Source organism: Alnus glutinosa, chromosome 9, assembly GCF_958979055.1.
Source record: "Alnus glutinosa chromosome 9, dhAlnGlut1.1, whole genome shotgun sequence".
NCBI lineage: Eukaryota > Viridiplantae > Streptophyta > Magnoliopsida > Fagales > Betulaceae > Alnus > Alnus glutinosa.
Genome location: NC_084894.1, coordinates 3151541 through 3174229, shown reverse-complemented (window position 1 = coordinate 3174229; position 22689 = coordinate 3151541). Strand labels below are relative to the sequence as shown.

Sequence of the window (22689 nt, the reverse complement as noted above, 5' to 3'; positions counted from 1 at the left end):
AAATAATAAGGAAGGGAAAATTTCAAACCTAAATGATTGATTGGTTATAGGTTGGAAGCTTCATATACTATAAAACAAATGATCTACTCATTGAGGGAATGGCTATATAAACTGTGAGCTTCTCGTGAGTGCTCATTCACAAGTAGTCGATCTAAATCTTCAAGCTAGGCATAGAAGTCGATCACCTAACTTGGGGGAGTTTCTAGTGTTGCTCAAAAATGGCCAATCTTTGGCCTCACTTGGCCTGTGTATTGGCATTATTCTTATTGGCCACCAATGTAGCAGCCGATGAGAAGCCTTACATTTATGCATCTCCACCTCCGCCACCTTACATTTATGCATCTCCACCTCCGCTGACTTACATTTACAAGTCTCCTCCACCACCTCCTTACTATTACAATTCACCACCACCACCAAAATTCCATCACCATCCATACCACAAGAAGTCTCCCCCTCCACCACCATATTATGACTATAAGTCACCCCCACCCCCACCGCCATCACCATATCCTCCTCCATATATTTATAAGTCTCCTCCACCACCATCTCCATCTCCACCTCCCCCATACATCTATAAGTCACCGCCACCTCCATCACCATCACCTCCACCTCCTTATATCTACAAGTCCCCACCGCCACCATCTCCCTCACCTCCCCCTCCTTACATTTATAAATCACCACCTCCTCCATCTCCGTCTCCACCTCCACCCTATGTTTACAAGTCACCACCACCACCATCTCCCTCACCTCCTCCTCCTTATGTTTACAAATCACCACCTCCTCCTTATGTCTACAAGTCACCTCCTCCTCCATCTCCATCACCTCCCCCTCCCTATGTTTATAAATCACCACCTCCACCATCTCCATCACCACCTCCTCCGTATGTCTACAATTCACCACCTCCACCATCTCCATCACCTCCTCCTCCATATGTTTACAAGTCACCGCCTCCCCCATCTCCATCTCCACCTCCTCCCTACATCTATAAATCACCTCCTCCTCCATCTCCATCGCCTCCTCCTCCTTATGTTTACAATTCCCCACCTCCCCCATCTCCATCACCACCTCCTCCCTACATCTACAAGTCACCACCTCCACCCTCACCATCCCCTCCTCCACCTTATGTTTACAAGTCACCACCTCCTCCCTACATCTATAAGTCACCTCCTCCTCCATCTCCATCGCCTCCTCCTCCTTATGTTTACGATTCCCCACCTCCCCCATCTCCATCGCCACCTCCTCCATACATCTACAAATCCCCACCTCCCCCATCTCCATCACCTCCTCCTCCCTATGTCTACAAGTCACCACCTCCTCCCTATGTCTACAAGTCACCACCTCCACCATCTCCATCACCACCTCCTCCCTATGTCTACAAATCGCCACCTCCTCCTCCATATGTCTACAAGTCACCACCTCCACCATCTCCACCTCCACCTCCTCCCTACATCTATAAGTCACCTCCTCCTCCATCTCCATCACCTCCTCCTCCTTATGTTTACAATTCCCCACCTCCCCCATCTCCATCGCCACCTCCTCCCTACATCTACAAGTCACCACCTCCACCCTCACCATCCCCTCCTCCTCCTTATGTTTACAAATCACCACCTCCTCCATCTCCATCTCCACCTCCTCCCTACATCTATAAGTCACCTCCTCCTCCATCTCCATCGCCTCCTCCTCCTTATGTTTACAATTCCCCACCTCCTCCCTACATCTACAAGTCACCACCTCCACCCTCACCATCCCCTCCTCCTCCTTATGTTTACAAGTCACCACCTCCCCCATCTCCATCTCCACCTCCTCCCTACATCTATAAGTCACCTCCTCCTCCGTCTCCATCGCCTCCTCCTCCTTATGTTTACAATTCCCCACCACCCCCTTCTCCATCGCCACCTCCTCCATACATCTACAAGTCACCACCTCCACCCTCACCATCCCCTCCTCCTCCTTATGTTTACAAGTCACCACCTCCCCCATCTCCATCTCCACCTCCTCCCTACATCTATAAGTCACCTCCTCCTCCATCTCCATCGCCTCCTCCTCCTTATGTTTACAATTCCCCACCTCCCCCATCTCCATCACCTCCTCCTCCTTATGTTTACAAGTCACCACCTCCTCCCTACATCTATAATTCACCACCTCCTCCATCTCCCTCGCCGCCTCCTCCTTATGTTTACAATTCACCACCACCCCCATCTCCATCGCCACCTCCTCCCTACATCTACAAGTCACCTCCTCCTCCATCTCCATCGCCTCCTCCTCCTTACTACTATAACTCCCCTCCTCCACCATCCCCATCACCACCCATTCCCTACTACTACAACTCGCCGCCTCCTCCCATCGCTTACTAGACCAATCTATATTTCTCTCAGATTACGTAAGTATATTACGTGGAAGCATTTTCTTTAATTAATATACATACCTTGTCGTTTTTATTTTTCTTTGCTTCAGTTTTGCCATCATTTTGTTATTTATCATGATTTGGACTATTTTGTTTTGCAGTTTGTGTGTTGATGAAAAGAATAAATGATGGTGAAAGATCAGATACTGCGATCGGGGTTTGTTTAATATATGGCATCGTTCAATGTCAATCAAAAGAATCCGCTGAGACAAATGGGCATGACAGACAGAAGGGATCATTACTGATCATACTTTGCAGCGCCTTTGCAAAAGAAGATTTATTTTCTCGAGTTGTTTTATAAGTTTTTTATTTCTTAATTGGAACCTATTTCTTCATTCGTGGACGTACATATGCTAAATGTGTCTTTTCTTTTCTATAATTAATTGGACTATTTCTGTCCATTCCATATATATGTGGTTAAGTCATTGACTCTCTCTCTCTCTCTCTCTCTCTCTCTCTCTCTCTCCCCCAGTTTTTACTGTTTTTATAATCCTGAAATCACTCAAATAAAAACAATTCAAACTGAGGAATTCAAAATCGTTTAATTTAATCACATGTTATATTCAGCCATTAACAAATAATCATATGACCCATGCATAGTTATCTAAGTGTAAAATGGATTATATAATTGAAAAAAAATGTACACATGCATGGATAGTCTTCTCAATTGCCACTGATGATTATTTAATTTATTTATGAGAGTCGGTCGATCTGGAGGATCGGAGAGCTTTGTCAGGGGAGGGAGGATTATTAATTTATGCATATATAAGGCTACAAGATCGAGATAGGAGATCGATTTTTAAGGAATGCGAACAAAATTATAAAGACAGAAAAAGGGACAGAAACTGTTTTGAAAACTATAAGTTGTACGTGAAATTTGCATCAAAGCAAAATTATTGAATTACTAAAATTTCTGGACTACATTTAAGACCATATATCGATCGTATATATCATTGGATATATAGAAGAGAAGTATATATCTCAAATGAAAGTTTCTCATTCATCCAAAAAAAAAAAAAAAAAAAAAAAAAAAAGAAGTATCTCAAATATTGGTTTTACCTTTAATTTTACTTTGCCGTGCACATTAATGAGCAACACCAAGACCTTCACCGGCCAGGTAAACACCATGTAATTATATGACAGTCCAATTATATTGTATGAAAACTTTATATATATATTCCAAGATTACTGCTAGGATTGATTCCTGGTTAGCCAGAAACTTATCCTTTGTTGGGAGGTTACAATTGTTGTCTTCTGTTCTTCTTAATGTGCAGGTGTATTGGACTAGGGTGTTTATCCTTCCTAAGAAAATTATTCATATGCTGGAGCAAAAATTCAATAGGTTCTTGTGGATGGGTAAGGATTCCAAAGCTCATGCAAAAGTTGTTTGGCATCATATTTGTGTCCCTAAGAGGGAGGGCGGTCTGGGGCTTAAAAGGCTAGAAGTGTGGAATTAAGCTTCCATGCTGAACCATATCTGGTCCTTATTTGCAAAGGCTGGATCTTTATGGGTTGCTTGGGTGGAGTCTACTTGGTTAAAAGGGAGAAGTTTTTGGCAGATCCCTATACCACAAGCTTGCTCTTGGAGTTGGAAGAGTTTGTTAAAACTCCGTGATATTGCAAAATCGTTTATTTGGTTTAAGGTTGGCAATGGTAGTAGGATTTTCTTGTGGTTTGATCAGTGGCATCCCTTTGGTTATTTGCTTGATAACTTTGGCCACCGTGGTATATGATGCTGGTTTTCCTGTTGGGGCTAAGCTGTCCACCATTATTAGAAATGGTTCTTGGTTTTGGCCTTGCGCTCATTTGGATACTATAGTTGCAATTCAAAGTAAACTTGCTGATGTGACTATTGGGAATACAGATCTGCTGGTTTGGAAGTCCAGTAATGGTATTTATTCCTGTTCTGCTACTTGGGAGTTATTGAGAGAGAAATGCCCTACTGTGGTATGGTGGAAGATTGTTTGGTTCTCCATGTCTATACCTAAACACTCCTTCATTCTTTGGTTGGTTTTCCGAGAAGCTCTTGTTACTAAACTACGGATGTGTAGTTGGGGCTTTACAGGGCCTTCAAATTGTCTCTTCTGCCATGGATGTATTGAGAGCAGAGACCATCTTTTCTTTCTTTGTGGGTTTAGTCGAAGAATTTGGTTTGCTCTTATGAAGGCTTGTGGCTATTATGATCCTCCTTCAGACTGTGATTCAGTTGTGGTTTGGAGTGCTGCTAGGCTGAAGGGCAAAAGTTTAAAATCTTGTCTTGCAAAACTTTGTCTTGGAGCTTGTATCTATCATTTGTGAAAACAACGAAATGCCCTGCTTCATGGCATTACTCCTAAGACTGAAGAAGCCATTTTTGGCCAGATTAGATGGGAAGTACGCTCCAGAATTTTGGCAAAAATTTCGGTAAAACCAGTGGATAGAGATTTACCTCTTGCTTTGCAGTGGAATCTCTTCCCGCTTTTGTAATTTGTTTTGGTTGTTGTCCGGTCGCTTGGCCTTGTAATGGTTGTTGGTTAGCTGGTTTTATGTTTTGTAGTTAGTGTGTTTCCTGGTTTAGGAAACGTGAATCCAGGTAGCTGGTGTGACGACCCGTTTATTTTTTTATTTTTTATTTTATTTTTTTGTTTTGTTTTGAAAACATACAAACGGATCTTCACAGTGGCACGACTATTTGTCGCTCAGCCAACATAACGTATACGTTCCATAACATGTACCTGATAATCAGAATTACATCTAACACAATGGAATATAAATATCAATGTGCAGCGGAACACATATCAATAGCGGAATTACATCTAATACATAACTGTTATCAACAACAAGAGCCATTTACAAGTCTATCTATTTAAGGCTTATAAACACATTACACTAATTACATACCAAAATACAGGCACAACAAATACATGTGCCACGTAGGACACGAGCCATAAATAAAACACCCAAAATGCAGACTACCCATGAGTCTGTGACTTATGACTGTCGCGATATGCTCCAATCATAGCATCCCATACGCTAGTGGACGAGTCAATATCTATATCCGCAAAACCTGCAACCAAAGTATCAATGTCTGTATGGTTGCGGGGGTTGCCACATCCGTACAGGTGGAATTATGAGCCCACCGCCTTAGCATAAATCAATACACTAAGACCTCAGAGGTATACTATTCACTGAGTTTTCGCAAAGAACCAACTTTTCCCTTTTTTAGTCGTGAGTACACTATAACAGCTACCAATTTTATAAACTTTTGTTTGAAAACCCTCATAACTGATATAGCAAACACCGGCTAATAGAAAACATTTAAAGCATACTACGCAGCTGAGCTTATACGTAGAAGTTCCATTGTTAGAACAACTGCATACATCCTCACCTACTATAATACTTTTGATGTAGTGAGACTTAGAAAACAATAGTATTTAAATCATGCAACCATCCGATAGAAATATACATAAGTTCTTTTCCATTGAGACTCTTATGCATACTAATACGTCTAGCATAAAACTACTATATATCATAACATGGAAACAATTCAATTATTATGAAACAAATGCTATGCATGCTTGTCGTTCGTTTGCCTAAGGGAATTGAACCCCGGTCTTGTTCGATGCCTAAGGGAATTGAACCCCGGTCTTATTCGTTTGCCTAAGGGAATTGAACCCCGGTCTTGCTCGATGCCTAAGCGAATTGAACCCCGGTCTTATTCGTTTGCCTAAGGGAATTGAACCCCGGTCTTGCTCGATGCCTAAGGGAATTGAACCCTGGTCTTATTCGTTTGCCTAAGGGAATTGAACCCCGGTGTTATTCATATGCCTAAGGGAATTGAACCCCGGTCTTGTTCGTGTCATGCTTAATGCTCATGTTCAAATATTATACATTTAATTTCATGGACATGCCTTTAACACATGCTTTATTCATAAGATATAAACAGTTCAACATATCATTTTCTCAAACAATTTGCATAACTTAAATTTCCAACTGCAGTAGATTATAAAACACTTCAAATCATATCTCAATATGTCAAACATATTTCATACTCATATCTTAAATCATCTTAAATCACATAAACATTATTGTCATATTTCAACATAATTAAAACTACTCAAAACATCCAAAACATATAATTAACATATTGTCGGTTCGATATGAAAAACACATTATTTGCATTTCTATAAAATACATAAAAAGTAACTTTTCTCAGTGAGTAGAATACTCACCTTGGCTGCGCGGATATTAAGCACTAGGTCTCCTAGACACCACCTTGCAATGCGTTACTGTGAAAATACACATTGCACATTATTTGACATTTCTAACATTAGACCGACATTTAGCTCTTAAATTACTCAAGAGCTAACCATTGGAAAACCCATAATATTTTAAGGGTCCCAATTACGCACCCATAAATCTAGACACTACCTAAACTCAATTAACACAAACCCAAAATATTTACTTGGGGTTAGACATTAATCACAATCTAAAATAATTACCTATAACATCAAATATTAATCACAAATTATATTCACTAATCTATAAATTATTTTCACTAATATTTTCCCAATATTATTAACCCAAAAATTATTTTCATTAATCTTTTACAATAATTATTAACTTATTAACATAATTCATTAACACATTTAAAATAACATTAACTCATAAGAAAGTCTTAGGGTTAACCTCGAAAGTACTATTTAAACTAAATACCCATAATTATTTATTTTTACTAATATTAGAACTTAACTCATAAATACTTATTTTTACAAAACTCATAGCTACTTTAGGATTAATCATCACTATAACCACAATTAATCTACAAATTAACAATCTAAGTTTTAAACACTTAAAAACTCCAAATCAATTTAACCCATCAAATTAGAGTTTCCAAACTTAAACCATAATTTATAAATCACTACCCCAAATACAATATTATTATCCCATAGCATATATTAAAGGTTAATCACATTAAAATAATATTTTAACAAAATACTCAAAACTAATGTCTATGAAAAACTTACCAAAAATTTATCAAGCAAAGACCAAATGTTCAGGAAGCTCCTACCAACTTCAAACCACACAAAATCTAGAGAAAACGCCAAGTTAAACTCATTTTTACAAGATTTATCAAAAATCTCTAAAAATGCGAGTTTAGCGATTTACCTCAAAACGTTCGGTCAAAAGGTAGATCGAACTTTGAGGATCACGTTAGCATTTATTAAAGGTTAATCACATTAAAATAATATTTTAACAAAATACTCAAAACTAATGTCTATGAAAAACTTACCAAAAATTTGTCAAGCAAAGACCAAATGTTCGGGAAGCTCCTACCAACTCCAAACCACACAAAATCTAGAGAAAACGCCAAGTTAAACTCATTTTTACAAGATTTATAAAAAATCTCCAAAAATGCGAATTTAGCGATTTACCTCAAAACGTTCGGTCAAAACGTAGATCGAACTTTGAGGATCACGTTACCGAAGTCGGATCTAAAATCGAATGGCTAGATTTTCGTAGATCGGCAATTTTTTATACGAAGAACCAAGGAGAAAATGAGAGAAAGCCACCGTTTTTCCGGAATAGCCGAGAGAAAAGAGGCTCTGCCTCCTTTTAATGCGTGGCGTGCGCTTACATAAAGGACAAGACCTGCTCCTTGTTTAACACCCATACTAAAATTGTTTGTCTTTTATTCATTGCTTTATTGTTTTTCTTTGTTTGATTTCTTTCCACACACTAACTCATCTCCCTTTTTCTTTTACCATTTTATTTTCTACATCTTTCCCATTTTGCCCCCTTTTTATTATTATTTTAATGCCCATTTGGCCATTGTTTTTTCTAAATGGACGTTCAGCCTTTTGATAGCCATTAAGAGCATCCTCGTCAACCTCTCTAAAATTTTCTCCAAATTTAACTCAAACAATCTACTTTTTTGATTTTATCTCTTACTTTTAAAAAACTCCATACATCAAACTCTCTAAATATTTCTCTATTTTAACTAAATATTATATTTTATTAGTTTTGAAAATAACTACTTTAACTGTCAAAATTGATTTCCTTCATCAACTAAGGGTGCGTTTGGGATTGCGATTTCGTAGACAATAAGTGGGATTTTAAACCAAATCGCAGAACATAGATCGTTTGGGAACTGTGTTTTTAAAAATTGCGATTTGAAAACGCAGAAAATCTGCTTTTTCAAATCGCAGATCAGATGGTACTTTTTTGAAAACACAAAATTTTAAAGGTAAATTCGCGATTTTAAAGGCTAAACTGCGATTTTACCAAACGCTTAACTGCGTTTGTAAAAATCACTTTTTTCAAATCACACATTTTAAAATCGTTATTTTAAATCGCACTTTTTGAAATCGCAAACCCAAACAGACCCTAATTTAAATTTCCTAGCCTTCATCCAACGTCCAACATTAATTCCCTTCAATACTGTGCTTTAATTAAATTAATTGAACCAATTAACAATAAGCCTTGACTTTCAAACCACTGTGCTTTAATTAAATTAATTGAACCAATTAACAATTAGAGAGATGAATGTCCAACGTTTAACGTCCCTCATCCCTCAAACCACTGCACTTTAACGTCCAACAACCAGCCAAAGAGAGATGAATGTCCAACGTTTTTTTTTTTTTATTATTATTTTTTTTTTATAAAGAACGTCGAATGTTGTTGTCTTGTTGAGGACACTGTGATTTAATTAAATTAATTGAACCAATTAACAATTAGCCTGGACTTTTATTGTCTTCAACAACCAGCCAAGCAACTTATTTACTGCACTTTAATGTCCAACAACCAGCCAAAGAGATGAACGTCCAACGATTTCTTTTTGCTTTTTTTTTTTTTTTGATAAAGAATGTCCAATTGTTGTCTTGTTGAGGAGAAGATGAATTTATCGATAATAAATTTGACAAATACCAAACATCAAACAAAACTGAGCGTTCCTTTAAAACAACAAAGGAGAACATGAATTGATAATAAATAAGGCATGACAAATATCAAACAAAACTAAGCGTTCCTTTAAGAGAACAAAGGAGAACATGAATTAATTGATAATAAAGAAGACATGACAAATATCTACCAAAACTGAAACTGGACGTTGCTTTAAGACAACAAAGGAGAAGAATTTGTTGATAATAAAGAAGACATGACAAATATCAAACAAAACTGGAACTGGACGTTGCTTGAAGACAACAAAGCAGAAGATGAATTTATTGATAGTAAAGAAGACATGACAAATACCAACCAAAGTTGATTGAAGTCCGAATTTTAAACGTAGCAAAACTCATAGAGAGTTCTTCAACTCAACCTTCTTGAAGAACTCGGTAGAACTCATCTTGACTCTCAATATTTGTTTTCTTGTTATGGCTCGTTCTTCTTTTTACAAAATGCTTCTTATGGAATCAGACTCTGATGAAGAATTAGAGATAATTGCAAATCTTGCTATGGAAGAAGAAATATCAACATCACATGGTCGTCCTAAAAAATGTCGCACATTCATTCGGCGTGACCGCTTGCAAGCCGGGGAAGATCTTTTTCGTGACTATTTTGCTGAACCACCAATATATCCTCACAAATATTTTCGAAGGAGATTTCGAATGAGTCGTGATCTTTTTTGCCGTATTCAATACGCGGTTGAAGCCAACGATCCGTATTTTGTCCAAAAAAGAGATGGTTCCCAAAGGCTCGGTCTTACTTCCCTTCAAAAGATTACTGCCGCACTTAGGATGCTTGCATATGGTGTTACAGCTGACTTTATGGATGAATACTTGAAGATTGGAGAAACCACTGTCGTTAAGAGTCTTAAAAGGTTTGTTCAAGCAGTGATTTCAGTTTTTTCAGAAGAATACTTAAGGTCACCCAACAATAAAGACATCGCTAGATTGCTAGCGGAAGGCAAAAACTGTGGATTTCCAGGCATGTTGGGGAGCATTGATTGCATGCACTGAAAATGGAAAAACTGCCCAACTTCATGGCAAGGTATGTATTCTGGTCATTATCACAAACCAACTATTATTTTGGAAGCAGTGGCTTCATATGATCTTTGGATATGGCACGCTTTTTTTGGTTTACCTGGATCTCATAATGATATAAACGTACTGGAAAGGTCATTTATATTTTCTGACCTTGTTCAAGGGCGTGCTCCTCCTGTTAACTACACCGTTAATGGTCATAACTATAATATGGGATACTACCTTGCTGATGGCATATATCCACAGTGGGCGACATTTGTGAAAACAATTTCATCTCCACAAGGAAATAAGAGAAAACACTTTGCTGCAGCCCAAGAGTCAGCAAGGAAAGATGTGGAGCGGGCATTTGAAGTACTTCAAGCACGATTTGCAATAGTACGTGGACCTGCACGATTTTGGAAACTTGAAATGCTCAAAGACATTATGATGGCATGTGTAATTCTACATAACATGATCGTTGAAGATGAGCGGACTAATAACAGAGACGAAGACTTTGAATATGAACAACTCAATGAACCACTTGAACCAGTGACACTCGGGGCTACAAATGACTTTAGTGAGTTCATTCGACGCCATCATTCCATTAGAGACAGGGAAACTCATTCTCAACTCCAGTTGGACCTTGTCGAGCACTTATGGCAACTACATAGCGAGGCATAAGAACTACAGATTAGTTATGGATATTTTGTACTAGTTATTAATATTAGCATGTTATGTTTGCATGTTATGTTTTTATTATTTTTTTTTTATTTTTTTTATTTTTGGTATTGTGTTGTAATGACTAAATATGTTTATAATGTTATTATGGGTGTCATTTCCTAACTCTAACTCAAAACTCATTGTCTACAAACCATGGTGTACCTACGGTTTTTTGGTTTACTTTTACAAATAACTCCAACCAATGACAGGATTGAAAAGACAAAGCTTTTGCTTAACATGTGTTTTTGAAGTTCTTTTGCTTGAGTACCTTCTATTGATGGGTACCAAACTAATGGTTTTATTACAGAAAAATGCAATCTCGTAAACAAATTACTCTGTTGTAACGTGAATCTTGTAAGTACCAATGTGAATTTAAAATAAGCTGGATAATTTACTCTGGACACTGGAAGATTCTTGTAATTGTCCAAGATTATTACTTATGATGTACTTTGCTCTTCATGGGTCACGTATTAAAGTGTAGCTGCATTTATACTTGAAAATAAGCATTGATTGGGGTTATTAGATGAGAGGAAACCAAAAAGAGGCTACTGGATCGAGTAAACCCAATGACAATCACAAAGAGCTAGGTGTGAAAAACAAGTGCAAGATGTTGGGGGTTAGCACACATGCTTCTCTGCCATGTTAAACTATTCCAATTGAGCTGCTTGAATGCTCACCAGTAGTCTGTCATCCTAACAGCTTCTATATTTTATAACATGCAGCTTGAATGCCACCGAATATAATTGATTCTAGTATTGAATGAAGAATTAATTGCATGGAAGGCACCAAAATAAATCCAACATATTCTTGTTGCAACAAACTTCAAATACCAAAAAACTAATGTTCAACAACATCACCATATTCCACCCACCAAAAAACTAATGTTCAACAACACCACCATATTCCACCCATATCATTTAAATTACATGAGGATTATCAAAAACCTATTCAAAGCAGTCATGGATATTAATTTCTAAGCATAATCCTAGTCAAAAGTCCTAGCCTAGCAAAATAGGACATAATTTTGTGTGGTGCTTACACTAAAAGCATGGGCCACTGCAACCTTCAAGGATTGTGAATTTGACCTTCAAGGATTGCCTTTTTGCGTCGGCGAACATATTCTTGGCCATCTTCATCCAATTGACTTATATCCATCAACATAAATTCTTTTATCTCTCTCTGTTCTTCCATTCGAAGTGCTTTTTCTCTAAGGCGCAATTCCTCATCTCTAAGGCGCACTTCCTCTTGCTTAAGAAGAAACATCTCTTTGTCTTGCTCACGTGCTTCCTCAAACAGTTTCATTTTCTTCTTCTTGTCTTCATTTATGTCACTTAGTATTGCAATAACACTTGGATTCGATTTTTCTTTGCTCTTTCGTTTCTCCTTTTCGGCTTTTCGGCCTATTGGTCGCTCTATGCCTTCAAAAGCTTTGTGAGAGGCTTCCTCATCACCTAGATTTATCACAACTAGTTTTTTCTTCAATTTTACATTGTCCATGTGAGCCATCCATTTTGGATGAAACCTCAAAATAAGCCACGAATGTTCAAAGTGAAAGGGTGATTTTTGAATATCTAAATACATTAGTCTTGCCTGGCCAATCTGAAATTCATTAGCAAATACAACATAATTAGAATCTTTACAATAGGCACACTAAACATGATAATGTGACAGTATATGTGCCTTACGTGCTCAATGTATCTACCACTTAACACACTCAAGACCATAATTAGAACATACCTTGTCTTGCTTAGTCAAGCCACTTTGTGACCTCTTTTCAATTTGGGCTAAGAAGCCACAAAACTTGTTTACCGCAAGTTGAATCGTTGACCACCGATTCATTAGAGAGGTCTGATTACGGTTGGCTCCAAGTGTCTTGTGTTCGTGAAAGTAGTCACAAATTCTTTCCCAATAAACCTTATGTTTTTGCTGATTTCCTTGAACGGCATCCATGGAAACATAAAGCCACGCCTCCACAAGCAAATTGTCCTCGGCAATGGTGAAGTTGCTACCCCGACACGATTTTTTAATAGTAGGTTCAACCTCAACTTGGGGTGAAGCCTCTTGGTGTTGACTGATTTCATTTGTGCATTCAAACCCAAGATCATCTCCAGTTATAAGATTGGTGTAGTAACCGGATTGAGGAGTTTGTGAATCCATCACTAATCAGCCCCCATAATCCAAACCACACACCAAAATTTAGTTAAAACCTTAAACAATAAAACAAAATAACCAATTTAAGAAAGGAATAAGCAACACAAGTAGCTTTAGCATGAACTCTAGAAATATTAAACAATAAATGTGATTGATTGATTTCTTCTTATCAAACCAATTTATAATAGAGTTAGGATGTCTTTATATCTAACTCTGTAAATGTGTTGACAGCAGACCATGATGTAGCCCAAGATGCTGCTGTCAACACAGTAGCCCAAGAAACTACCACTAAGACACTGCCACTGAGGCAGCACACGTTGCACCAAAAACAACTACCACTAAGCTGCCTAAGGAAACAACATCTGTCGATATTGCAGCACTTAATGCTGTAATATCAAACACTGCCAGCAAAGGGAAGCTTCAAGACCTACATGGAAACAATCAGCCAACCATTGATGATGCAGACACTGATTATGCAGCATATCATGCCACAATATCACACACTGTCAACAAAGGAATTTCCCAAGACATGCATGGAGACAATCTGCCAATAGCCAATGATGTCAACACCACACCCGCCAATTATGCAACACATCACACTATGAAAGGAAAGAAAGAGGACCAAGAGATGTGCAATCAAATTGTTTGCAAGAAGAACGAAAATTAAATTAAATCTAAACCATTAAACAAAGACCTTTCTTTTACCAAATGAAAAACAAAAACCAGAAAGAGGAAGGGTACAAGCAGTTGTCAACCTTTAATGGAATAACACGATGGGATGAGAAGGCTAGCTAGAATGATTTAATGGAATATCATCAATGAGTCCAATTATAGTCTAGTAGTAAACATGGAAGAAATCAATAATGAAATGAAATTCAGAGAGGGAAGAGGCTAGGAACACAAATATTTATGTAGTTCGATCTGTAATTTCATTTTATATGTTAAAGCCTCAAGTGTTAGTGCAATCAACGGCTCTTGAAGTATAAAAATGGAGAAATAATGAAAACTGTAGCCCATTAAGGCAAGGGGACCTAATCTAATTAAGTATTCATTATAAATAATCCAACCCCTCTTCCCCTAGTGTTTATAAACATGGTGATCATAATGCTCTGGCACAAAGCCAAGAAAACCAGCAAAAGCTCCAAAACCCCCCAAATTGCAGTTTGCCCCATTTGTAAATATGCAGTTCTCCTTATGATATCTTGCTCCTTATCAAACCAAATGTGCTTGATTGATTTCTTGCTTTCGTCCTCTTTAGTAACCATGTATATTTGCTGAAATTTCAGATTCAGGAATGCACTGGTGATCAAGAGAACAAGGTGTCGTGCAATACATATGTGTGTATTAAGATGATATTAAAAAAATTGAAAAGCCAAAAGGAGTTATGTTCCATCTCTGCTCCCATAAATAGGAACTGTTCATCTAAATAACAAATCCACTTCCCAAAATCAAGAATGCACAATTTGTTTTAAGAAAGGAGTAAGCAACACAAGTAGAGAGAAAAAGCCAAAGGAGAACTTTTTAACAGTAGAGAGAAATAAGCAACAGAGGCTACTCAAAACAACACAAATGAGAGAAATGCCACAAGAATTTCATGCATTGAACCAGGAAGATACAAACTGGGTTGGTACCAAACAGAGGCTACTCAAAGCAGACAAATAAAACTTAATCTAAGAAACCCATACAAAGAAACATCAACAAACTCATCAAGCTGCAAATGGGGATAAAAGAAAACCCATACCCCTTTGAACTAAACCCATTCAGAGCCCCATCCCCCTTTGAACTGAACCCTAAGAACCCAAGCAACCGAGAGAGAGAGAGAGAGGGAGAGAGAGCGGTACCGAAGCAACGGTGGAGCTGGAACGCGCGAGCTGGAGTCTCCGTTGAAATCGCACAAAGTGAAGAAATCGCACAAAGCAAAGCACACAGTGAGAAGAAGGCGCCAAAGAGAGCTGGAAAAGAAACTGGAAGGCACGGAGGAAAGTGAAAGAAGCGGGAGAAAGGAAATAAAATGATATCAAATGAATGGCGTGAGAGCAGATGTGCGTTAGACTTAGAGAGACTTTCTGACAAGAGTTATTTTGAGGAAATTATGGCCAGCTCGATGCACGACAGGTTTTGAGGAATTTCTCTATTATTTGGTGAAATGTTTGAATTACCGACTTTGATGTGGATGCTCTAAGTTTGCTTTTATTTTTCCCCCCCACCCTTTATCAAGTAGTTACGATTCTTCACCTAACCATTCCTCTTTTTCTATAATGGCTGATAGCCATCATTTGTATTAGACTTCATTTTATTTATTTATTTATTTTTATTCCATCTATCTTATTTATTTAATCTTTTTATTATTCTATTTATTATTTCTTTTATCTTACATTTATTTATATTTCCAATTATATATATTTTTTTTTGTTCTTTTCTTTAGACTTTAAGAATATCACTCATATTTTCTTTTCATAGCTACCATTGACACTTCCATAGGATAAAAATAAAACAATGTGTTTTATTTTACCACACCAAATAGACTTATTTTTATTTAATTATAATAAACCCATTAAATATTTTCTTGGACATTACAGCTGGAGTGACTTTCTGTATTGTTGAGTTTGTTCTATAAAGGTCTTAATTCATCCAAAAAAAAAAAACTTTATATATTATATACAAGATGATAATTAACCAATCTAATTAATAGTCGTTGTTGATAGATATTTAATTTTATCTAGCTAATCTGTTAGAGCACTCTCAGTAGGTTTTCAACCATTTTTCCTATATTTAGGGAACAAAATTACTTTTTGATTCCCTATAAAAAAATCCTCACAACAGATTCCTTTAATTTTCCCTATATCAAATAAATGCTCTTTCTTTATCTTATTTTATCATTTTTTCTCCTTCTTATTTTATTTCTTTATTCATTTTTCTTTTTTTCTTTCTTCCTCTCTCTCATCTTCTCCAAATCCCTCATCTCTCACCTCCGCCTCCCTCACCCTCCACCGCCACCTCTCCACGACCTCCTCAATCCTCTCCCCAAATTCCACCACTCCTCTCACCTCCAAGCAGAAGACACGATTTGTGCTCTCCCTCCTCAAGTCCGAGCAAAATCCCCACACCATCCTCGACATTTGACGTGCCGTGTCCCTCAGCACCGACAACCACCTCGACCGAATTGCCTTCTCCGTTGCCGTTTCCCAGCTCTCCGGCTCCTTGTTGGCCTTGACGGGAACCTCATCTCCGATGTTGCTTACGTTGATTGTGTTGGCCTCTGCGTTGATGACGACCTTGAGGGATTTCATGGAGGGGCTCGCGTTGCTTGTTGTCGGCGGCATTGACGAGGATCTCGTCGAAGATCTTGTATTTTTGTGTTTAGCCGTGAATAGATTTTCGGTGGGGTCCTTCGTTTGAGACGATGGAGGACGGTCCTGGACGGAGCAAGGAAGAAGGAGAGAGGAGAGAGAATAGAGAAGATGTGTTTTTGTTATTAAAATAATTTGTTGGAAAGCTATAATGCTTCCCAATGTATTGGAAAGCACTGTAGCTTCCTAACAAAAAAAAAAAAAAAATGCAAATTTAGGGTATCTGCTGTGAGTCAGTTTTTTGTATTTTTCATAAAATTTTTCCTAAATATAAGGAAGTGAATCAATATAGGGAGTCTGATGGGAGTGCTCTTAGAGCACTAGCAGCAGACACCCAACAATTTTTCCTAATTTAGTGACAATTTAGGGAATCAAACCACTTTTTGATTCCCTATAAAAAAAACACCTCACAATAGATTCCCTTAATTTTTCTTATATCAATAAAATACTATTTTTTACTTTTTTTTTTTTTTTTTTTTTTTTTTTTTTTTTTTTTTTTTTTTTTTTCTCTTTCTTGCTTTGTCGTCTTCTCCATCATCTCCTCCATCCGTTCTCAAACTCTGGTTCTCCACCTCCAAGCCGTCGATTTGCTTTGCAGCTCGCTCGATCTTCCACCAGACGAAGCAGCTCTGTGACGTCAAGCGAGCGAGGCTGGACTGCGCGGAGGAGCGTGGGAAGTACACGCCGAATGGACGTGAGAACACCGCCTTCTAGGGTACCTTGGCCGAGCTCGGCGACGGCAACGGTGGTTTTGGAGGTGGCGTTTCCTGCTTTAAACGCCCCGACGAATTTTGCAACCCCATTGCCATTCTCACCTTCCCAGCCACCATTGGTACCAATCCCTCTCTCTCACTTTCTCTCTCTAGAAACACGCTTTTACAGTCCTGGGTTGGATATCTTGTTGGCTTGTTGCTCTGTGGATTTCTTTGTTTTTGTGAGAAATGGCCCTTCATTCACAACTTCTCTCGTATATCTTTTGAGAAGAGGGACAAATTCTGTAGAAATGGTCTACAAGGGCGTGAAGGAGAGGACAGAAAAACAGATGTACGAGGACAAGGGCGTGAAGGAGAGAGGAGAGAGACGTGTTATTTTATTTTATTAAAATAATGTGTAAGGTAGCAACAGTGCTACCCAAGCAAGTCCATGGATAATAAGGAGACTGCTATGGCCTGTATTTTGCAACTTTTTTTTTCCAAATTTTTCCTATTTTAGGGAAGATAATCACTTATAGGGCATTTACTACTAGTGCTCTTAGACGGGTTTAAAATATCATTCAAAGTATTTAAATAATGTCTTAATTAAAATCCAATGCTTCTATGACGAATTGATTATCACCAAGTCAAATCATTTTTCATACAAAATGAACACAAAATAAGCCCTTACGACTAGCTTGGTGTATTATAATATTTTTTCTGCAATCACCAAAGACTTATTCTTAATTAATATTTACACTCCTTGAATCATTTCTATGATCACATCATGACAAGACACCACGAGTACTACTTTGTATAGTACTTATGAGGGAAAATATCATTTTAGCCCCTCAAATTATTCCTCGTTTTGCGTTTAGCCCTACAAATTGCCAACACTCCGACTCTAGTCTACCAAACTACCAAAACCTTTGAAAAAAGTCCCATTTGGAGAAATATCTCCATATTACCCCTGACACGTGTCATTTTTCAATTAAAAAAAAAATAAAAAACTAAAAAAACAAAATTTTTATTTTTTTTGAAAAAAAAAATAAAAAATATGCGGTTTGGGGGTGGTTGCCGAGCCACCCCCTTGGGGAGGGGGGTGGCCGAGCTCCACCCCTCGAGCCTTAGGGGTGGCCGAGCTCCACCCCTCGAGCCCTAGGGGTGGCCCGAAAAGCCACCCCTAGGGCTCGGTGGGTGGCGCTTGGCTGCACCCGGCCCCTGGCGGTGGCCGCACGCCACCCCCCGAGCCCTAGGAGTGGCTTTCGGGCCACCCCAAGGGGGTCGGGGGGTGGCGCGCGGCCACCCCTAGGGACCTGGCGCCACCTCTAGGGGTGGCTCGCGGCCACCCCATTTTCCTTTTTTTTTTTTTAGTTTTTAGGTTTTTTTTTTTAAAAAAATATTTTTTAATTAAAAAATGATACGTGGCAGGGGTAATACATGAAATATTTCGCCAAATGGGGCATTTTTCAAAGGTTTTGATAATTTAGGGGGCCGGAGTCGGAGTGTTGGCAGTTTGTAGGGCTAAACGTAAAACGAGTGGTAATTTGGAGGGGTAAACCGTAATTTTCCCTACTTATTATTATTATTTTATTTTTTTTCATAAAGTAGTTTTAAAAAACTGTTTTTAGAGAAAAAAAAGGAAAAGGAAAAAAAGCAAACTCGCAAGCAAATATTTTATATGGTTTTGTTTCCTAAATTAAGAACATAAAACAGTTTTCAAAATATTACTTTAATATTTTCTAAAAAACACGTGTTTGAAAATAATTCTCTAAACAGTTTTTTTAAACTCTTTGAGTTTTTGTTTTATAGATTAAATACAGTTTTCTGTTTTGAAAAATACATAGAAAATAAATCGGTACTTAAGTTTGTTTTTTTTTTTTTTTTTTCTTCAGCTTATTGTCTTGCCCGAGAGGTAATTTCTTTCGTCATAAATAGAGTTTAAATTAAATAAATTTCAAACTGAATTCATAATATTGTAACCAATGAGCAAATGACTCCTGTTCGGTTGATTTTATCGATAAATATTGTTAATTTGTTAAAAAAAGAAAAAGGAAGAATGCCGTAGAACTTTATATGATAAGAAGTTAATAAGAACCAATGGAGAAAGAAATGTGCCACGTAAAAGAAATTAATGAAGAAGGGTTCTTTGGCTTACTTTGAACTTTCCTGTACATTAGTGCTCCCATCACGGCATCATCACCCCCAGGTCAGGTCCCCACACCTGTCCACCGTAGCCCTTAAGCCACGTTTGGTGGTACGAATACAGTGAGGCTGTTGTGAGTGATTTTTTAACGTTTTCATTAAATTTACTCACCAAAATAACTACAATGCTATTTTGATGAGGCTAGTAATGCTCAATTATACAAGACTAGCCCCATCAAAATAGTTTTTTAGTTATTTTGATGGAAACATTTTTTTTTTCATTTTTTCTCTCATTTTCTTTTCTCATCTCTCACATACGATAATGTATTTATTTCATGGATATGAAGGATTCTTTGTAAAAAGATTAAATAGAGAAAGAATAAAGGAATATTAAAAAAAATATTATTTAAATGGAATAGTGATAGTAAATAGTTAAAATGGAGAGGCTGCTGCGAGAATTTTTAAAAAGTGGCTTACCAGAATAGAGAAAAGTAATTTTTAATTACTTTAATGAGTAAAATTTGACGAGGCTTACATTTTTTTCAACACATGTAATATTTTGAGCAATGTCACGAGTTCAACATTTAAGTATTTTAATTAAAAAATTTCGGGACTTTCCAAAACATAGAAATATTGAGTAGAAATAATTTAAAATAATAAAAAGTAGAATTCACATTTTCAAAAATGTGAATTACTAAAATGGCCCAATATATTATCTTTTTTCCTGAATTAAAAACATAAAACAGTTTTCAAAAATATTATTTTAATATTCTATACCTACGTAGGTACATTATACATATAGCTCTTCCTATATGTGACTGAGATGCTTCGACACTGAGTGCGTACGTTTCTTTTTTCGACGTAATATTTTGAGCCTGTCAAGAAGTTCAACATTTATGTATTTCAACTAAAAAAATCTCCAATTCCTTTAGTGAAAATCTGATTATATATATATATATATATATATATATATATATATATATATATATATATATATAGTAATGTTGCTTGCACTGTCCATCTAGACTATTCTAGGCAGAAGTACATGATTCATTTAGAGGCTACTCTATCGATAGGAGCCCACTACCCTCAAACTTAGATTATAGATTAGTGTGAGGTTTTGAAGCTTCATTTACCGTTAATTAAACAAATGCTGCACGTACTCATTGAAGGAATGGCAGTATAAATTGTGACCCCTCTGTGCTTATTTACAGGCAGTCCAAATCTTTGAGGCATAGAAGTCGCCTGACTCTCGGGGTTTTCAGTATTGCTCAGAAATGGCCAATCTTTGGCCTCACCTAGTCTATGCAATATTGGCATTGTTCTTATTAGCTACCAATGTAGCAGCCGAAGACAAGCTATTGCTACCACCATTTGTCCCATTCCCATTTCCACTACCTAGGCCTCCCCCACCATCTCAGTCACCTCCTCCTCCACCACCTCATCGTCTACCGCCATTCCCGTTCCCATTTCCACCACCTAGGCCTCCACACCACACCCCACCACCACCACCACCACCACCTCATCTTATACCGCCATTCCCGTTCCCATTTCCACCACCTAGGCCTCCACACCACACCCCACCACCACCACCACCACCACCACAATCTCCGTCACCGCCACCACCATCACCATCTCCGTCACCTCCTCCCCCACCACCACCACCACCACCATCTCCGTCACCACCACCACCACCATCTCCGTCACCACCACCACCATCTTCGTCATCTCCTCCTCCTCCCAAGGGGTCACCTCCTCCCCCACCACCTCCGTCACCACCACCACCATCTCCGTCACCTCCTCCCCCACCATCTCCATCACCACCACCACCACCACCATCTTCGTCATCTCCTCCTCCTCCCAAGGGGTCACCTCCTCCCCCACCATCTCCGTCACCACCACCACCACCATCACCATCACCACCACCACCACCACCACCACCATCTCCGTCACCACCACCACCACCATCTCCGTCACCACCACCACCATCTTCGTCATCTCCTCCTCCTCCCAAGGGGTCACCTCCTCCCCCACCACCTCCGTCACCACCACCACCATCTCCGTCACCTCCTCCCCCACCATCTCCATCACCACCACCACCACCACCATCTTCGTCATCTCCTCCTCCTCCCAAGGGGTCACCTCCTCCCCCACCATCTCCGTCACCACCACCACCATCTCCGTCACCACCACCACCACCACCACCATCTTCGTCATCTCCTCCTCCTCCCAAGGGGTCACCTCCTCCCCCACCACCTCTGTCACCACCACCACCATCTCCGTCACCTCCTCCCCCACCATCTCCGTCACCTCCTCCCCCACCACCACCACCATCTTCGTCATCTCCTCCTCCTCCCAAGGGGTCACCTCCTCCCCCACCATCTCCGTCACCACCACCACCATCTCCATCACCACCACCACCACCACCATCTTCGTCACCACCACCACCACCCCCACCATCTCGGTCACCACCACCACCACCATCTCCGTCACCTCCTCCCCCACCATCTCCATCACCACCACCACCACCACCATCTTCATCATCTCCTCCTCCTCCCAAGGGGTCACCTCCTCCCCCACCATCTCCGTTACCACCACCACCACCACCACCACCATCTTCGTCACCACCACCACCACCACCATCTTCGTCATCTCCTCCTCCTCCCAAGGGGTCACCTCCTCCCTCACCATCTCCGTCACCACCACCACCATCTTCTTCACCTCCTCCCCCACCATCTCCGTCACGACCACCACCACCACCATCTCAATCACCTCCCCCACCACTTCGATCAGCTCCTCCTCCTCCTCCTCCTCCTCCTGGATCTCCATCACCTCCATTTGCTCCTCCTCCTCCAAAGTAGCTGCCACCACCTCCCAATGTTGACTAAAACAAACAGTCTTCGTACTAATTAGTTTGTGTAAGTATATTGTATTGAAGCACTTTATCTAATATGCCTGGTACCTTTTGTTTCTTTTTCTTCCTTTTACTTTCCCCCGCCTCATCATTATCTTATCATTATGATTTGTTTTTTGTTTTTGCAGCTAATAAAGTCATAAAATGAATAATTGGTGCTGAAGTAATCAGATGCCATCGTCAGGGACTAGTTTATTACTACTGTTCAATGCCAAACAAGGCAACCTACTTGAGACAAGGGGGCATATATATATATATATATAACATACAATGAAGGTCGACGTACATGATGCCATGATGCCTTGCAGCTCATGTGCAAAATATGATTTTATTCTCTTGAGTTAGAGATATAATAAATTTGTGATTCCTATAA

At 39.0% G+C, this 22689-nt stretch overlaps 5 protein-coding genes and 1 long non-coding RNA gene across 6 annotated transcripts; 4 read left to right on the top strand and 2 right to left on the bottom strand.

Moving 5' to 3' along the window:
• The first annotated feature begins 120 nt into the window (after positions 1-120).
• On the top strand, positions 121-2829 carry LOC133878388 (extensin-2-like). The gene is made up of 2 exons (XM_062316940.1): positions 121-2380; positions 2506-2829. Exon 1 carries the CDS (start codon positions 219-221, stop codon positions 2352-2354), a length of 2136 nt encoding a protein of 711 aa, XP_062172924.1. The 5' UTR covers positions 121-218; the 3' UTR covers positions 2355-2380; positions 2506-2829.
• Positions 2830-4054: 1225 nt separating this feature from the next.
• LOC133877704 (uncharacterized) lies at positions 4055-4702 on the top strand. Its single transcript, XM_062316084.1, has one exon. It carries the CDS (start codon positions 4055-4057, stop codon positions 4700-4702), a length of 648 nt encoding a protein of 215 aa, XP_062172068.1.
• A 451-nt stretch (positions 4703-5153) lies between these two features.
• Positions 5154-8108, bottom strand: LOC133878389 (uncharacterized). The gene is made up of 5 exons (XR_009901890.1): positions 7819-8108; positions 7677-7741; positions 7411-7475; positions 6616-6672; positions 5154-5471 (listed from the first exon to the last, which is right to left on the bottom strand). It is a non-coding gene; the product is annotated as an uncharacterized LOC133878389 (long non-coding RNA).
• A 1672-nt stretch (positions 8109-9780) lies between these two features.
• LOC133877703 (uncharacterized) lies at positions 9781-11025 on the top strand. Its single transcript, XM_062316083.1, has 2 exons — positions 9781-10309; positions 10421-11025. Exons 1-2 carry the CDS (start codon positions 9781-9783, stop codon positions 11023-11025), a joined length of 1134 nt encoding a protein of 377 aa, XP_062172067.1.
• Positions 11026-12129: 1104 nt separating this feature from the next.
• LOC133877700 (glutathione S-transferase T3-like) lies at positions 12130-13221 on the bottom strand. Its single transcript, XM_062316081.1, has 2 exons — positions 12802-13221; positions 12130-12663 (listed from the first exon to the last, which is right to left on the bottom strand). The coding sequence occupies exons 1-2, from the start codon at positions 13219-13221 to the stop codon at positions 12130-12132; spliced, it is 954 nt and encodes a 317-aa protein (XP_062172065.1).
• A 7407-nt stretch (positions 13222-20628) lies between these two features.
• Positions 20629-22689, top strand: LOC133878130 (uncharacterized). The gene is made up of 2 exons (XM_062316638.1): positions 20629-22320; positions 22445-22689. The coding sequence occupies exon 1, from the start codon at positions 20680-20682 to the stop codon at positions 22261-22263; it is 1584 nt and encodes a 527-aa protein (XP_062172622.1). The 5' UTR covers positions 20629-20679; the 3' UTR covers positions 22264-22320; positions 22445-22689.

Excerpts from the sequence above, each read along its gene's own strand:
- LOC133878388 (XM_062316940.1), top strand. The coding sequence starts at position 219 with ATGGCCAATCTTTGGCCTCACTTGGCCTGTGTATTGGCATTATTCTTA.
- LOC133877700 (XM_062316081.1), bottom strand. The coding sequence starts at position 13,221 with ATGGATTCACAAACTCCTCAATCCGGTTACTACACCAATCTTATAACT. Across the intron at positions 12,664-12,801 it reads GCTTGACTAAGCAAGACAAG|ATTGGCCAGGCAAGACTAAT; the intron begins GTATGTTCTAAT and ends AATGAATTTCAG.
- LOC133877703 (XM_062316083.1), top strand. The coding sequence starts at position 9,781 with ATGCTTCTTATGGAATCAGACTCTGATGAAGAATTAGAGATAATTGCA. Across the intron at positions 10,310-10,420 it reads CAAAAACTGTGGATTTCCAG|TGGCTTCATATGATCTTTGG; the intron begins GCATGTTGGGGA and ends TTTTGGAAGCAG.
- LOC133878130 (XM_062316638.1), top strand. The coding sequence starts at position 20,680 with ATGGCCAATCTTTGGCCTCACCTAGTCTATGCAATATTGGCATTGTTC.
- LOC133877704 (XM_062316084.1), top strand. The coding sequence starts at position 4,055 with ATGGTAGTAGGATTTTCTTGTGGTTTGATCAGTGGCATCCCTTTGGTT.